Genomic DNA, 15,418 nt, shown 5'->3' with positions numbered 1-15,418 from the left:
CCAAAACACAATTTAGATCCTAATCACAAATGTGATATATGAAGTCAAAATAGCTCATTTACCCTTCCGTCTATTAAAAGAAGTATTGAATCTTTATATTTAATTCACACCGATATATGTGATTTAAAGTTTATTCAAACTAGAAGCGGTAAAAAGTACTTATCACTTTTATTGATGATTGCACTCGATATTGAGCAAAGACGAAGCAATTGAAGTTTTTAAATACTATAAGTTAAAGCTTGAAAATCAGCTTAGCCAAAAAATTAAAGCAATAAGAAGTGATAGATGTCGTAAATATGATTCTTTATTTGAACAATTTTGTTACGAACATGGAATTATTCATCAAATTATCGTGCCTTATTTTCCTCAATCAAATGGCATTGCTGAACGCAAAAATTGAAGATTGAAGGAAATAATGAATGCTACGTTGATAAGTTTTGGAGTACCGCAAAACTTGTAGGGGAAAGCTTTGCTTTCTGCCAATTATATTCTCTACAAATTACAACATTGAAAAACGTATAAGATACTTTGTGAATTATGGAAAGGTAAAAAACTTAACCATAAATATTTAAAGGTATGACGATGTTTGGCTAAGAAAACGGTTCCTAAACCTAAAAGATTAAGAAAGGACCTAAGTCTAAAATACTCAACGTCCATGTTAATAAGATTTTTGAATCGAAGGATGCTATACTTTTCGAAAATGTTTTTCCTTATAATATGCAAAGTCAATCAAATTCACTAAAAAGACCTTGTAAAAATGAAGAGGTTGTAGATCAAGAATCTATAATTGAATAAGAACCAGACATAGAAAGAAGGCTAGGGCACCAATCTCCTTTGGACCCGACTTTCTAACATATTTGTTAGAAAATGAACCTCAAAATTATAAAGAGGCTATATCATCGACCAAAACTTCATATTGAAAAGAATCTTTTCATGGTGAAATTAAATCCATACTACAAAATTATGCATGAGAATTAGTAGATCTTCCACCCGACAATAAGCAATTGGGGTGTAAATGAACTTTCAAAAAAAAAATGAAAGTAGGTGGATTAATTGACAAATATAAAGTCAGACTTGTCGCTAAAGGTTATAAGCAAAAGGAAGGTCTTAATTATTTCTATATATATTTTCCTTTGACAAGAATTACTTCTGTATGTATGCTTATTGCGACAACAAAGTTGAATGGCTTGAATATGCATTAAGCCCTTGTTTGAGCCCCATTATTTGTAGATTATAATGAGATGAATAGTATTTTTTTGAAAAATGAGTGGTTGAAAAGTTTTTGATTTACGTGTAATATTATTTTATTGAAAATTGTGTGGTTAAAAGTAGGAGAGAGAAAAAATTAATTTAATGTAATGAGAAATAATGAGGCTCAAACGGAGGCTAAATGGATGTTAAAATAAACTTCGACAAAGAAAATTCTAAATAAATTGTCATTTTTAAATACACTAGTCAAAAGTAAACGTGCGTTGCACGTTGTTTTGAAATGCTTTATAAGTGCGTAAAAATAATATTTGAAGATGCATGAATTAGAGAGATAATTGTGAGAAATTATGTATGTGAAATCAACTTTTTATTCAATGAGAATCTCTTCATACACTATTTTGTTTGTTTGATTCGGAGCACAATCTTCAAGATTCCACTCAAAAAACCCTGCGACGTACTTGTTTTTGAGCTGCTAAGCTCTGAATCTCATATTCGTTCACTCTTATCCCCTCGGTTACTGGTGTTGTAGAAGCATTCTCATTAAATGTTGATGCTGAAGACCTAATTCATTTCAAATTTTTCTTCAAATTGACTAAATTACATTGGAGGGCAGATAATCGGAAACAAATAAAAAACATAACAAATGTCAATTGATCAATTTTCTCCCTTACGATCGATGGTAAACCTTGATAAAAAGTTGAAGGTAATAATGAATGCACTTTCTTACAGGAAAGTAGTACCTGACAAGGTATATATATATAGGTTCCATAGTGCTCCGGAGAACTATTTTGTATCTTCTCTGTGGATAATCAATTGCCTGAACAAATCAAAGAAATTCATAAGTATATATGTAGTACAGATTCTTGTGCAATACTTAACTCTAAGTTATTGGTCACTTTTTTAGAAAAAAGTAAAGAAAAGTAACCTCACTAGGATTTGGAACTTCTAAAGTGGTGCCATGTGGAGCTTTGAGTGCTATCAAAATTTCATTCGGATGAAATAAACATACAAATGCTTTAATGAGAAACCAATGAAAGCAGCAGGAAAGAACTGATGTGAAATACCTGAAAGCAAGGCAAACTCTTGACGTCGTCTTCAATCACAAATAACCACTTGGTGAAGAAAGGTATGTACGTGAATCTATTAATGTTTGTGTGTGAGTACTTTGGTTATAAAAATGAATAATTGATGTAGTTAATGTCTTTGGTTCATCCATGCATTTACGTGTGAGTACCTTGGTTATGAAAATGAATAATTGATGCAGCTAATTGCTTCGGTTCATGCATGCATTTATCACTTTATATGTGTGGCTCCTGGAATAATTAAATAGCTCCAAAATTTTATGAAGAATAAATATGAGTCGTCACCATAAACTTCCCTTTATTTAATTTAATATGAGAAATCTGGTAAAAAAATATATTTTAATTTATTTTACAGCCCGCAAATAAGATATTGGCTCATCAATAAACAACTAAAATAATATTGGAAATGACATTCTATTTACGTTACACATGTGTGTCCAGTTTCTTTTGTAATAATAATGGTGAAGAAGAATATTAATTAAAATGCTTATTTACTTTCAAAATTAGTCATTATTGTGAGATCTGAAATAAATCTCCAAAGTATTGTTCATTTATTCCACCCCCCTCCCAACAATTTTAACAACAACCAATTTGTGAAAATAATATAAATAGTTGGGAGATTAATTTATTTATGTCTAAAACTCATGTCAAAAATCAAATTCATTCATGAACATGAAATCTAATTAATTTGAAAAAAGAGGTAGGATGAGCTACAGCCATGAAAACTACAACCCCGTGAGAGAGGTCTCTGAAGAAGAGGTACTCCATAACAATGTTACTCATCAGAGACCACATCACCGACGTCGCCAAGGTGGAAGAACAGCCATACTCACTGAAGGAATGGCTCAGATAGCTGCAAGTATGAGAGACATAGCAGCTCAGAATATGGCAATGCAGGAACTCCTCTTGCAAGCCCAGGGTCATCAGGGCTATCAAATGTCCCAAGGATCTTATCCGGTGCGGGAAGCCCCTGTGTCTCACTCCCGAGGCCACATGAGCCGGCACACAGAACGTCCCCTCGAAAGGGAGATGAACGCTGAAGCTACATTTTATGTGCAAGGGAGTCAGCCATCAGAACCACGCTTGGGGGACAATTTCTCTCAGGAACATGAGGACCGAAGATCGTTAAGCGTCTTCGACCGGATAGGGGAAGGTCCTAGCAAGGGTCCGCCCAGCAAGAGGATCAGTTCGTCCAGATCACGAACAAGAACATGCTCCCTCTCCTCCTCCTAGAAATAGGATAGAGAGGAGGAATCTAGTCGATTGGGGAAGTCGAGGAGAAGCACCTCCGCCTCCCCAGGACATCCAGGATGAGAAGGGTCGGATGGGCCCTGTCGATCTTATGAGATTGACGATGATGATGATAACCTCCCTTTCTCAAAGGAGATCCAAAGCTTCCCAATGCCAGCGAATTTCATACCCCCTAAGATCCCCAAGTATGAAGGAAAGGGGGATCCGGAGAAGCACCTCACCAAGTACATGATGCAGATGAGCCTGAGGGGAGCCTCGCCTGCTTTAAAATGCAGAGCCTTCCATTTAATGCTAGGCAGGGTCGCCGAGATATGGTACAGCAAGCTTTCTCCCCTAAGCATCAGAAGTTGGCCAGATTTGAAGAAAACATTTTTGAACCAGTACCTCTCAGGCAGGAAAGGAGAGGCACCAATTCAACGCCTGCAAGACACGAGGCAGCCCCTGGGGAGACGCTGAAAAGCTATCTCGCCAGGTTTACAGACGAAATTACATACTACGAACAAGTCACTGACAGAGAAGCCCTTTTAGCCCTGAAGGGTGGGCTCAACATGAACACTTTGTTCTGGAGGGACGTGCGCAGCAAGAATCCCTCCACATATAACGAGCTGGTGGAAATGATGAGAGTGAAAATTGTTAGTGAAGAAATGATTGATCAACGCAACCGTGCCGCTCAGGGACTCCCTTATCCTCAAAGGTAGGTAGGTCGAGGACTCGCGGCACACCTTGTTACTCAGCAATGGACCCAAGTAGGACATACCATAGCTCCCACATCTGGACAGGCCCTAGCTCCCACTACATTGAATGTAGTACCGGTGCTGGCATATGATAATGCCCCTACCGAAACGGGACCATCTGGAAGAACTGATAACAAGAAGAAGAAGAAGAAAAAGAGGTCAAACAGACCCTTGGAAGGAGCAAGGTTTTGTACGTTCCATCAACTCTATGGACATGACACTAGTGAGTGTCGTGACGCCAATCGACGCCCTAATCGAAGCAACCCGCACACTTCCAGCAGGAACGAACACCCTCGCAGATCCACCTCCCCAAGGAGGGGAGGGAGAGGTCACAGGGAACAATTTCCTCGGAGAAGAGAATCAAGGGACCGAGGTCAATCCAGACAGGGAAACCAAGCCCAATTTTCTGGAAGCCAGGTCATCAGGGAAATCGATACTATCATTGGGAGACCCCACGTCAGTGGCAACACTAGGAATGCCCAGAGAAATTACACAAGAGAAACAAAGGATCCCTCAATGATCACTTATATTGTCAACGAATCGAAATCAGCAAATAGGATGGCCCCAATCACGTTCTCCCAGGAAGACTCAGAGGGAGTTCACCACCCCCATTGTGATGCATTGGTTGTAAGAGCCGTAGTAGCTAGAAACGGATTAAGATGCATGCTCATTGACAATGGCAGTTCCGTGAACATATTGTTCGGCTCCACTTTTGACAAAATGCAAATTGAACATGGGTTGATCCCCATGACTGACCCACTATTCGGATTCACTGGGGACATCATCATCCTACGAGAGCGGATCACCCTGCCTGTCGAAATGGGTTCGGCACCCCTAGTGGCCCAGCACTTCATGAAATTTCTGGTGGTAGATCACAGATCGACTTATTATGGAGTATTGGGCAGACCTGCTCTGAAAGATCTTTGGGCTGTCACGTCCATTCACTATTTGTGCATGAAATTTCCAATCGAACATGGGATTGCTACGGTCCGAGGCGATCAGATGGGCTCTAGGGCATGCTACCTAAACTCGCTGCGAAAGTTCGAGCCCCGAACTATTAATGTAATTCTAACTGAGGTACTCGCTGAAGTCGATACGGACGTGAAAATGCTCGACGCCTCTGAACAAGGGCAGACCTCTGAACAAGAGGGAGACGTCGACATGGAAGAGGCCCCTAAACAAGGACACCCTCTTGATGAGTTAGACCCCCGAATAATTGACTTTGAATCAAATGCAACCCCAATGGAAGAATTGGATACTTTTCCCGTCAACCCGGAAGACCCCAGTCAGGTCTTGCGTATAGGGAAGGCATTGTCACCTGAAGTAAAAGCCGAGATGATACGCTTCCTGAAAAGGAACCTGGATGTCTTCGCATGGAAACATGAAGATATGGTGGGAATAGATCCTAGGATCAGTTGCCATCACCTTAACATCAACCCCTCCTATGCCCCTCATAGACAGAAGAGGCGTGCCCTCAATCCGAAACGGTACGAGGCACTGAAAGACAAAGTAAAAAAACTTAGCCGCAGTAATTTCATAAGAGAGGACATCTATCCAAGGTGGATATCCAACCCGGTTCTGGTGAAAAAGCTCAGAGGAAAGTGGAGGGTATGCGTGGACTTCACAAACCTAAATAAGACATGCCCCAAAGATAGCTTCCCACTTCCAAGAATAGATCAACTTGTGGACTCTACCGCTGGGCATGAACTACTGAGTTTCATGGATGCATACTCAGGGTATAACCAGATCACCATGTTCCAACCTGATGAGGAAGCTACATCGTTCATTACAGACAGGGGTCTGTATTGCTACAAAGTCATACCCTTCGGATTGAAAAACGTCGGAGCTACATACCAGAGGTTAGTCAACATGATGTTCGTCGAACTCATTGGCAAAACCATGGAGGTCTACATAGACGACATGTTGGTCAAAAGCCTCCAGGCAACCGAACACGTGAGTCACCTCGACCAAACTTTTCAGATACTTAGAAAGTATAATATGAAGTTGAATCCCCTTAAGTGCACCTTTGGAGTGGCATCGGGCCAGTTCTTGGGGTATATTGTAAATCAGAGAGAAATTGAGGCAAATCTATTGAAAGTAACGGCCTTATTAGAAATGAGGTCACCTCAGAAACTGAAAGAGGTCCAAAGTCTCAACGGGTGGATAGCCGCACTCAGTCGCTTCATCTCCAGAGCCACAGATAAAAGCTTGCCTTTCTTCAATGTGCTGAAGCAAGGAAAGAAATTCCAATGGACTTCGGAGTGTGAAAAAGCCTTCGAGGCTCTGAAAAAGCACCTTGGAGAGGCGCCTCTCTTGTCGAAACCTCAACCAGATGAATCTCTACTACTGTATCTAGCGGTTTCGGACGTGGCGGTCAGCGCAGTCCTAATCAGGGAAGAAAATGAGCGTCAATTGTCAGTGTACTACATCAGCAAAGCACTCCTCCTAGTTGAAACACGCTACCCAGACATGGAAAAATTGGCACTCGCCCTTATCACAACCTCAAGAAAGTTGAGGCCATACTTCCAAGCCCACTCAATACAAGTTCTCACCAATTTCCCTCTAAAGCAGGTAATGCAGAAAACAGATGCATCAGGACGCCTGCTAAAATGGGCAATCGAACTCAGTGTGTTCGATCTAACGTTCCGACCTTGACACGCCATCAAGGGCCAGACCCTTGCTGATTTTGTGGTTGAATTTGCCAAAACTCTAGAAATGGAGGCGATAATGGAACCAGCCGAGCCCCCCACATGGAAACTGTTCGTAGATGGGTCCTCAGGAGAGGCTAGCGTGGGGGCAGGGCTTGTATTGGAGAGCTCGGAAGGCCACAAGTTAAATTGTGCGGTAAGGTTCGGCTTCAAAGCCTCAAATAATGCCGCCGAATACGAGGCCCTTCTGGCAGGTCTTAGACTCGCTAAGGAGATGCAGGTCAGGAAGCTCCTGGCAAGCAGTGACTCTCAGCTCATAGTAAATCAGGTCAATGGAAACTTCGTAGCCAAAGATGGTAACATGATTGCGTACTTGAAGTTGGTTCTAGACATAATTCCTCATTTTGAAAGGTTCGAACTGACTCAAGTCGCCCGTCTAGAGAATGCACACGCAGACGCCCTCTCAAAATTAGCCAGTAGCATGGACTCAGAGATGCTAAACATCGTCCCTATTGAGCACTTATCAAAGCCCTCCACCTCCGAAGGTAAAGAGATACTGTGGATAGAAGGCACCCCATTATGGATGAAGCCCATCATCGCGTACCTGAAAGAGTAAACACTGCCTGCTTCCAGAGGCGAGGCGAGAAAATTAAGAAGAAGGGCTGCACACTTTGTCCTGCAAAAAGATACCCTTTACAAGAGAGGCTTCTCCTCGCCTCTTTTTCGATGCGTAGGAGGCGAGAGGCCACATACATACTCAGGGAAATCCATGAAGGAATCTGTGAATATCACTCCGGAGGAATGGCTCTGGCACACAAGGTTTTCCATCAAGGCTACTTCTGTCCGACCCTAAAAAGGGATGCTTGCCAATTTGTCCAGAAATGTGACAAGTGCCAGTGCTTCTCGAACATACAAAGACAGCCCGCTCAGAGCCTCTCCGTAATAACCAGCCCTTGGCCGTTTGCCAAGTGGGGCATTGACTTCATTGGTCCACTCCCAAAAGGGAGAGGAAGTGTAACTTTCGCTATTGTTGCCATTGACTACTTCACTAAGTGGGTCGAGGCTGAACCCCTTGCCAGAATTATCGAGGCTAATACTACCAAGTTCGTTTGGAAAAACATCATTTGTAGATTCGGCATTCCCCACTCCTTAGTGTCTGATAACGGAAGGCAGTTCGACAACAGGAAGATGCGAGACTTATACGACGAACTGGGTATAAAGAAGGACTTCTCTCCACCTCATCATCCCCAAGCAAATGGGCAAGTTGAAGCAGTGAACAAGACTATCAAACACACCCTGAAAAGAAAACTTGATACCTCAAAGGGGGCCTGGGTTGACGAACTCCCCCACATCCTCTGGGCTATCAGGACTTCTTACTGGACTGCAACCGGTGAAACCCCATTTTCGATGACCTACGGAGCCGAGGCCATGAGTCCGGTCGAGGTTGAGGTCCCATCATATCAACGGATACACTTTAATAAGATCAGCAACGACGAGGCTCGAATAAGCGAACTACACCTCTTTAAGAAAAAGAGAGATACCTCCCAAGTGATCTTGGCAAAATATCATCGAAAGATAACCTGCTATTACAACTCCAAGGTCAGAAATAGAACTCTTTGCTTGGGCGACGTCGTCCTCAGAAGAGTTTTCCAATCTTCAAAACCAATCGGGTCAGGAGTGTTTGGCCTAAACTGGGAAGGCCCTTACCGCATCCGCTGGGAATCCCGACTTGGTACCTTCGAAATCGAAAATATGTCAGGAAAGGCACTGCCTCATTAGTGGAACATCGAACACTTGAGGAAGTACTATAAATAATGAGACTTTGTTCTGATCCGATCTCAGTATGTTATAATGAATCGATTGTTCTAATTTGATCTCAGTCGTAAAATTTCCTAAGTGCTGGAATTGCTTTTGTAAAGGGTGATGTAATTTATCTATGTAATGAATCTTCGGTTCCGAGCCACATCAGTTAGTAAATAGTTTCCTCAGTCTTTCAGAAGGTTCATTTAAGCAATCCGATTGTCAATTATTAGCTGATTAACGTTAAGAGGCTCTTCATGTTTGCTTAAGTGGTCCGATCTCAGATTATTAACAGGTTGGCATTAAGAGTCTCTTCATACTCACTTAAGTGTCTAAACTTAATATAATTTGAGTGGTCCGATCGACAGTTATTAACTAGTTATTGTCCCGAGGCAATTAGTCTGACGTTTATCATTCATAGAAGTATAAACAGATAGAAAATACAAAAAAGCAGAAGCCTAAATACTTAGCAAAAATTTCATTTCATTGAATAAGTTTAAGTACAAGGAGGTCGAAGCCATTACAAAAAGTAACCCTACTCCGCTGGAGGGACTTCTACATTGGCAGCCTCCTGGGCCTCCGGAGCCCCCTTGACGAGCCTATCAGGCCGACCTCTAGTTGGCCCCCAGAACTCTGCCTCCAATGAAGAGATGTCCAGAGTGGGGTGCACCTCCTCCAGTCGACCCAATAAGCTTTGGGCACTCCATGAGGCCTAGAAGTTGGCGAAGTCGTCATACAGGGGATGGTCTTCAAAGTGATCTATGAAGTTCTAGACTGCCACCTCCCCCGCAGACTTCAACTCCTCATTCAAAGAGGCAATCTACTGAGCCTCTGCCTTCTCTTTGTTGGAGGCCTCCAGAGCCTCGGTGGCGAGCTTGTGGTACTCATTGGCGTGATCAAGCCGTTGAGTCACAGCAGCCACTTGGCACTCCACCTCGTACAACTCCTTCTTCAGTCGTTCTACCTCTGCTTTGGCGACAGTTAGCTGGGCCTCAGCCTTCTTCTTCGCCTCCTCCGCCTGCATGGCTTTGGCCTGGGCCGCTCGCACGGTATCCCCATAATGCATCGCCTCTTCGAGGCGCTTGGCAAGGTCCTCCCTCTTAGAGTTCAGATCCTTCACCAAGCCCTCAAGCTGGATGCTTGTACTCAGAGCCTGAGCCACGCAGGCGCTGTTCGCGGCCACCAAATCCTCAGCCGTGCAGGAGGCGGTGTGGTCCCTCCACTCCTCTGTCCAGTATTTATTGTGGACCACCGCTACCATAGCCGTTTTTGGAGGAAGAGCCTCCAACACTTCCCTTACGGGCTCTTCAGGGTTGGTGCCCAAAAAGTCGACCTCCTTAGAGGGACGGGGCCTCTTTCTCTTCTGCTGCCCCGGCACTTGATCAATTGGCACTGCAGTGAGGGAGGTTGTGGCCGGGGCAGTGGCAAGCTCAGTTGGGGCAAGCCTTTTCTCCGGAATGGCCACCCCGGTGGGAATTGTGGTCTGCCTCAGAGCTGGGGGTGGCCTCGCCACAGTTGGACGTTTTGGAGGGGTGGCACTCTTCTTGCCCTTCCTTCGAAGGTCAGCCTCCGGGTCCTCCGGTACCTCCTCCTCCGTCGGAGGCTGAAGCCTTTTGCTGGCTTCCACCAAATCCTCCGTCTGCTTTTTGTACGAGGAGGAAGAGGCCTTCAACGCCCGTGCCTCTGCCATCATCTTCTGGATGGTCTTGAAGTCGGGGCCCACCAACATCTTCTTGTTAAAGTTGTCTGCAAAGAGTGAATAAGGAATTAATACAAGTCTTAAGAGTTCGGAATAAAAAGCAAAGACTCCGGTCCAGTTACCTTGGGATGCCATCAGATCGTGAGTAATGAAGTGGATGTTCTTTCGGATCAGCCTATGGTAAGACCTCTTCTTTTGAGGTAGCTGATAAATGACACAGATGGTGTCAAAGTCCTCGGTTGACAGCTCGCACCGAGGAAGAGCACCTACAAAGGAAATGTAACTGTTAGGCACCATTCGAACCGAAGAGAAATATAAGAAAAAACTACTACTATACTCACTAAGTGTTGAATACTTCGTCGGGACCGTAAGAGGCGCCAGGGGGTCCCCTTCCATCGTGTACCATCGCCCTGCGGTCCAACACCACGAGTTCTTCCATTCTTTGATGGAGCTCGGCAGATCGACCACGAATGGAGTGTGGGAACCCCATGAAGTAAGGTAATACCATCCCCGGGTCTTATCCCCCACCCAGGCAGTAACCTTAGGTATATATAGGGTCTGAAAAATGGAGAGAGACATCTCCACCCCTAATGACGCCTCTTTCCACAACATCCAGGAGCCCACCATTTGGCTCCAGGAGTTCGGATTGAGTTGCGTCGGGGCTAGCCCATAGAACCTAAGCACCATCCTAAAGAATGGGTGAACGGGCAGCCTAAGTCCGGCCTTAAGTATCGCCTCACTGATGGCCACACAGCCCGGCCTAGGGTAGCAAGCTCTCTCTTCCGGCCCAGGGAGAATCAAATCTATGCTATCAAGGATCTTATACTCTGTCTTAAGTCTCCCCAGGTCGGTCTCTCTTAATTTGGATGGGTAATCCAATGCCCCTAATGCACAGAAGTATCTGCTGGGCTATCCGGTCGCTTCCATATATTTTTCCCCTATTATTGCCTCGGTTATTTTTGAGGAGATCGCCACAAGGGGATCGTCCATCCTCACTAGTTCTAAACCCCTCCCCGAACTAGAACTTCCCTCTGAGGCCATCCTTCCAGAATTTAAAAGCCCAAATAGGTACTGAAACTTACGAGTTTGGAGGTTTTCCTAGCCGAAAATGGTGTAGGGTCGTTGAAAGTTCTGTTTTCTCGTCGGAGTTGCTTAGAAAATGCCGGAAATCGCCAATTACGTGAGAGCAAAGTGAATTGTTTGTTTCGCAAAGGTAGAAAGCTTGAGAAAACCTCAGAGTCCTCCTTTTATAGAAAGACAAATCTGATCTCCACCGTCGAATTCAAATGCGATCAATCTAGGTCATTCATCGCATCTTCAATCTAGGCCGTTGAAATGAAACGCCAGATTTGATCTACGCCCAGGATGTCGCTGTGACTTTCATGCTTGCTTAAAATGCGTCATCTCAGTTACAACCAGCCGTCTATAATAATTAGTAACCGTAGCAGCCTTTTAGGAGAATGGGCATGGCACCCAACTGTCACCTTGAAAACACGCAACAGTTGTCAAATCATTTGATGTTTGAATCGCCTCAGATCGAGTTCCTCACTCAACTTTACAAAGCTTGGACACACCTGACGCGAAGGCCCCTTTGGGTCATCGCCTCAGACGCTGCGTTCCCTCCCATGCTTTACAAAGTTTTGGCCATCTCCCAACGCGTCGGCCCTGTAGGTCAGCGCACTGGTGGCAGATAAGCTCCTCACTCAACTTTACAAAGCTTGGACACACCCGACGTGAAGGCCCCTTGGGGTCATCGCCTCGGACGTTGCGTTCCCTCCCATGCTTTACAAAGTTTTGGCCATCTCCCAACGCGTCGGCCCTGTGGGTCAGCGCACCGGTGGCAGATGAGCTCCTCAGTCAACTTTACAAAGCTTGGATGCACCCGACGCGAAGGCCCCTTTAGGTCATCGCCTCGGACGCTGCGTTCCCTCCCATGCTTTACAAAGTTTTGGCCATCTCCCAGCGCGTCGGCCCTGTGGGTCAGCGTACCGGTGGCAGATGAGCTCCTCACTCAACTTTACAAAGCTTGGACGCACTCGACGCGAAGGCCCCTTTGGGTCATCGCCTCGGACGCTGCATTCCCTCCCATGCTTTACAGAGTTTTAGCCATCTCCCAACGCATCGGCCTGAGTCAGCACACCATATTCACGAAGCTTCGACGCACCTGACACGAAGTCCCATGTTGGTTGACCACCTCGGACGCTACTCAGTCACGAAATTTGGCACGTCTGCCTAGGATCATAACCTCGATTGCTGTAAAAATCAACCCCCAAAACTCCGACGAGTCGTAGTCCGGTCAGGAAAACAAGTCCACTCATGATATAAATAATCATATCTGGACTTGGGGAAACACTGTTACGCTCCAATCTTATATGCGCCTTGGAACGAGCACCACCATAAATTCCGACCTGATATAGACCCATTCGAAGTGTTTCCGAAGTGATATCAGAACGAGCACCACCATGTATTCCGACCTGATATAGACCCCGTCCGAAGTGTTTCTGAAGTGACATCGGCATTACATGCAACCTCATAGCGCGCTGCGAAGTACAAGCTACTCCTACTACTAACCTAGCTGAAGTACCTCGCCCTACCCGAGGACATGTCAGGTGGACCCGGTTAAAAGATCCGCTGCCAATTTCAGAAAGAGATTTGTGCCAAGATCCTTCTTGCACCTAAGGTTTAAATTGATTTGACGTCTCCAGGAGGCTAGTTGATGTGACTTACCAACTTTATGTCAATTCAACTCAGAAGAAACAAGCTGTCCACCCACTCTACAGACGCGACTGATTGACGCCTATGAGCGGACGCCGCATATCGTCAGATGTATACACGCATCTCACATCCAACGGTTCATACCACCTATAAATACCTAAGGTTTGGTAAGAGGTAAAGGTAATAAAACTCTTACTACATAGCACTCCATAGCAAGCTTATATATTTTCTCCTCCCCCTTTATCATTGATTTGCACAGCCACTGGGTACTGTTCCGACCACTTAAACCTGACTTGACCGTCGGAGTGTATACGGCCGTCACCACCTCTGCTGGTTCTGGCCGTGTGCGTCTGACTATCTGTTGATTGTGTGCGGAGAGGAATACGTGGAGTAGCTTTCAGTTGGCCACGTGGAAGGACCAATTTTCGAGGTCAACATAGACCTAGTCAAGTAAGAAAATGACATTTTTAATGAAACATGAAAAGTCATTTGTTCTTTTCGACCTTTGAGAAGACATTCTAGAAAATAATTTTCCTTTACTTTTCTTTTATCTATCTATAAAACTAGATATTTAAAAAAAAAAAAAAAAAATTTAAAAAACGCGATTTTTCCCAAGTGCAGGTCAAAATATTGGCATAGTCATCCAATAGTATGATGTCTGTGGCAAAATTTTAGAGAGGAAAGAAAAGTTTATTAAGTACCAATAGACATATCAAATCCGCGATTTTTAAGCTCACGATGCTCTTGGCACAAGGCGCCGTGTGCGTCTGACTATCTGTTGATTGTGTGCGGAGAGGAATACGTGGAGTAGCTTTCAGTTGGCCACGTGGAAGGACCAATTTTCGAGGTCAACATAGACCTAGTCAAGTAAGAAAATGACATTTTTAATGAAACATGAAAAGTCATTTGTTCTTTTCGACCTTTGAGAAGACATTCTAGAAAATAATTTTCCTTTACTTTTCTTTTATCTATCTATAAAACTAGATATTTAAAAAAAAAAAAAAAAAATTAGAAAACGCGATATTTTCCAAGTGCAGGTCAAAATATTGGCATAGTCATCCAATAGTATGATGTCTGTGGCAAAATTTTAGAGAGGAAAGAAAAGTTTATTAAGTACCAATAGACATATCAAATCCGCGATTTTTAAGCTCACGATGCTCTTGGCACAAGGCACAACATTCACAACAAAAATGAACACAACAATCTGCACATGGAGTCTCCGGCAGCATGTATTGCCTTCTCAACTTTGAACGATAGAAGCAAGAATATAAGCACGCACATCCCGTAAGGGCTATAAGAGTGTAAAGTACTCCACCTACTCCACAGGCTGCCACAAAAAAATTCATAAACAATTAAATCGTTTGTTCGCGGTTTTGATTTCTAATTATTTTTTGAATAATGCTGGCTAGAAAATTTTATAATTTTTTATGGGCTTGTTCGGTAATGATTATGAGAATTGATTTTTTAATTGCTATAAAGAAAAATGGATTCACTTGATAGAGAAGAAGTAAAAAAAATGACAATCGACTTAGGAAAGTAACGGTAAAAAAATTAATTTTTTTTGGATGAAAAATCAAAACCGAACGTGCACTATATTTGAAAAGAAAAATATCAACATCATTGGCAATTGAGATCATAGATGAGGGGTTCTGGCATGAAATCATAATCATTTTGTCTATTTACTTACAAGTAGATCCTTTGTCTACAATCTCAGCAATCTGACCGAATGTTATGCACGGACACCAACATGTTATACAACCTGCAAATTCGGTTATTAGACAAACAGGTCCAAAATTACCTAAGAACTTTATAATTTAAGAGCATCTTTAATAGGCTAAATTTGATAGGAGTGAAAACAATTAACAAGAATTGACATCAATAAGAACTCACAGTTTGGAATATCGGAGCAGCAACCACAGAGACCAGTAGACCACTTCCCTGGAGTGCTAACATGAGCTTGAGGTAACGGTGGCGGTGGCGGTGGCGGTGGTGGTGATCGTGGTGGAGGTATTTGGTAATTGTCAAAATAGTTATAGTTAGGAGGTGAAACTGGTATGCCTGTTGGCGGTGGTTGGTCAAAGGCCCACGGGGCACTCGGCGGTGGAGAGTTTCTGGCAGCGTATGGATCTAAGGGATCCATATCGAAATGGGATTAAAACTATTGAAAAAACTGAAATTTTGAGATGATTTATGGCGGGGATTATGTATAGATAGACGTCTAGAGTTTGAAATGTCAAGCAGAACTACGCAGGAGATTTCATTACAGCTTCTAGCTGACTA

At 43.7% G+C, this 15,418-nt stretch overlaps 2 protein-coding genes across 2 annotated transcripts; both read right to left on the bottom strand.

The window, feature by feature from the left end:
• Window positions 1-8,165: 8,165 nt before the first annotated feature.
• LOC111377446 (protein piccolo-like) lies at window positions 8,166-10,725 on the bottom strand. Its single transcript, XM_023000541.1, has 2 exons — window positions 10,546-10,725; window positions 8,166-10,470 (listed from the first exon to the last, which is right to left on the bottom strand). The coding sequence occupies exons 1-2, from the start codon at window positions 10,718-10,720 to the stop codon at window positions 9,545-9,547; spliced, it is 1,101 nt and encodes a 366-aa protein (XP_022856309.1). The 5' UTR covers window positions 10,721-10,725; the 3' UTR covers window positions 8,166-9,544.
• Window positions 10,726-14,187: 3,462 nt separating this feature from the next.
• LOC111377444 (protein PLANT CADMIUM RESISTANCE 2-like) lies at window positions 14,188-15,366 on the bottom strand. The gene is made up of 3 exons (XM_023000539.1): window positions 15,029-15,366; window positions 14,826-14,897; window positions 14,188-14,465 (listed from the first exon to the last, which is right to left on the bottom strand). Exons 1-3 carry the CDS (start codon window positions 15,276-15,278, stop codon window positions 14,248-14,250), a joined length of 540 nt encoding a protein of 179 aa, XP_022856307.1. The 5' UTR covers window positions 15,279-15,366; the 3' UTR covers window positions 14,188-14,247.
• Between the last annotated feature and the right edge of the window lie 52 nt (window positions 15,367-15,418).

This window comes from Olea europaea, unplaced genomic scaffold (assembly GCF_002742605.1).
Source record: "Olea europaea var. sylvestris unplaced genomic scaffold, O_europaea_v1 scaffold1657, whole genome shotgun sequence".
Classification (NCBI taxonomy): domain Eukaryota; kingdom Viridiplantae; phylum Streptophyta; class Magnoliopsida; order Lamiales; family Oleaceae; genus Olea; species Olea europaea.
This window is presented reverse-complemented; position numbering and strand designations above follow the sequence as displayed.

Excerpts from the sequence above, each read along its gene's own strand:
- LOC111377446 (XM_023000541.1), bottom strand. The coding sequence starts at position 10,720 with ATGGTGCCTAACAGTTACATTTCCTTTGTAGGTGCTCTTCCTCGGTGC. Across the intron at positions 10,471-10,545 it reads CGATCTGATGGCATCCCAAG|ACAACTTTAACAAGAAGATG; the intron begins GTAACTGGACCG and ends CACTCTTTGCAG.
- LOC111377444 (XM_023000539.1), bottom strand. The coding sequence starts at position 15,278 with ATGGATCCCTTAGATCCATACGCTGCCAGAAACTCTCCACCGCCGAGT. Across the intron at positions 14,898-15,028 it reads CTGCTCCGATATTCCAAACT|GTTGTATAACATGTTGGTGT; the intron begins GTGAGTTCTTAT and ends CCGAATTTGCAG. Across the intron at positions 14,466-14,825 it reads TGTAGACAAAGGATCTACTT|CCTGTGGAGTAGGTGGAGTA; the intron begins GTAAGTAAATAG and ends TTTTTGTGGCAG.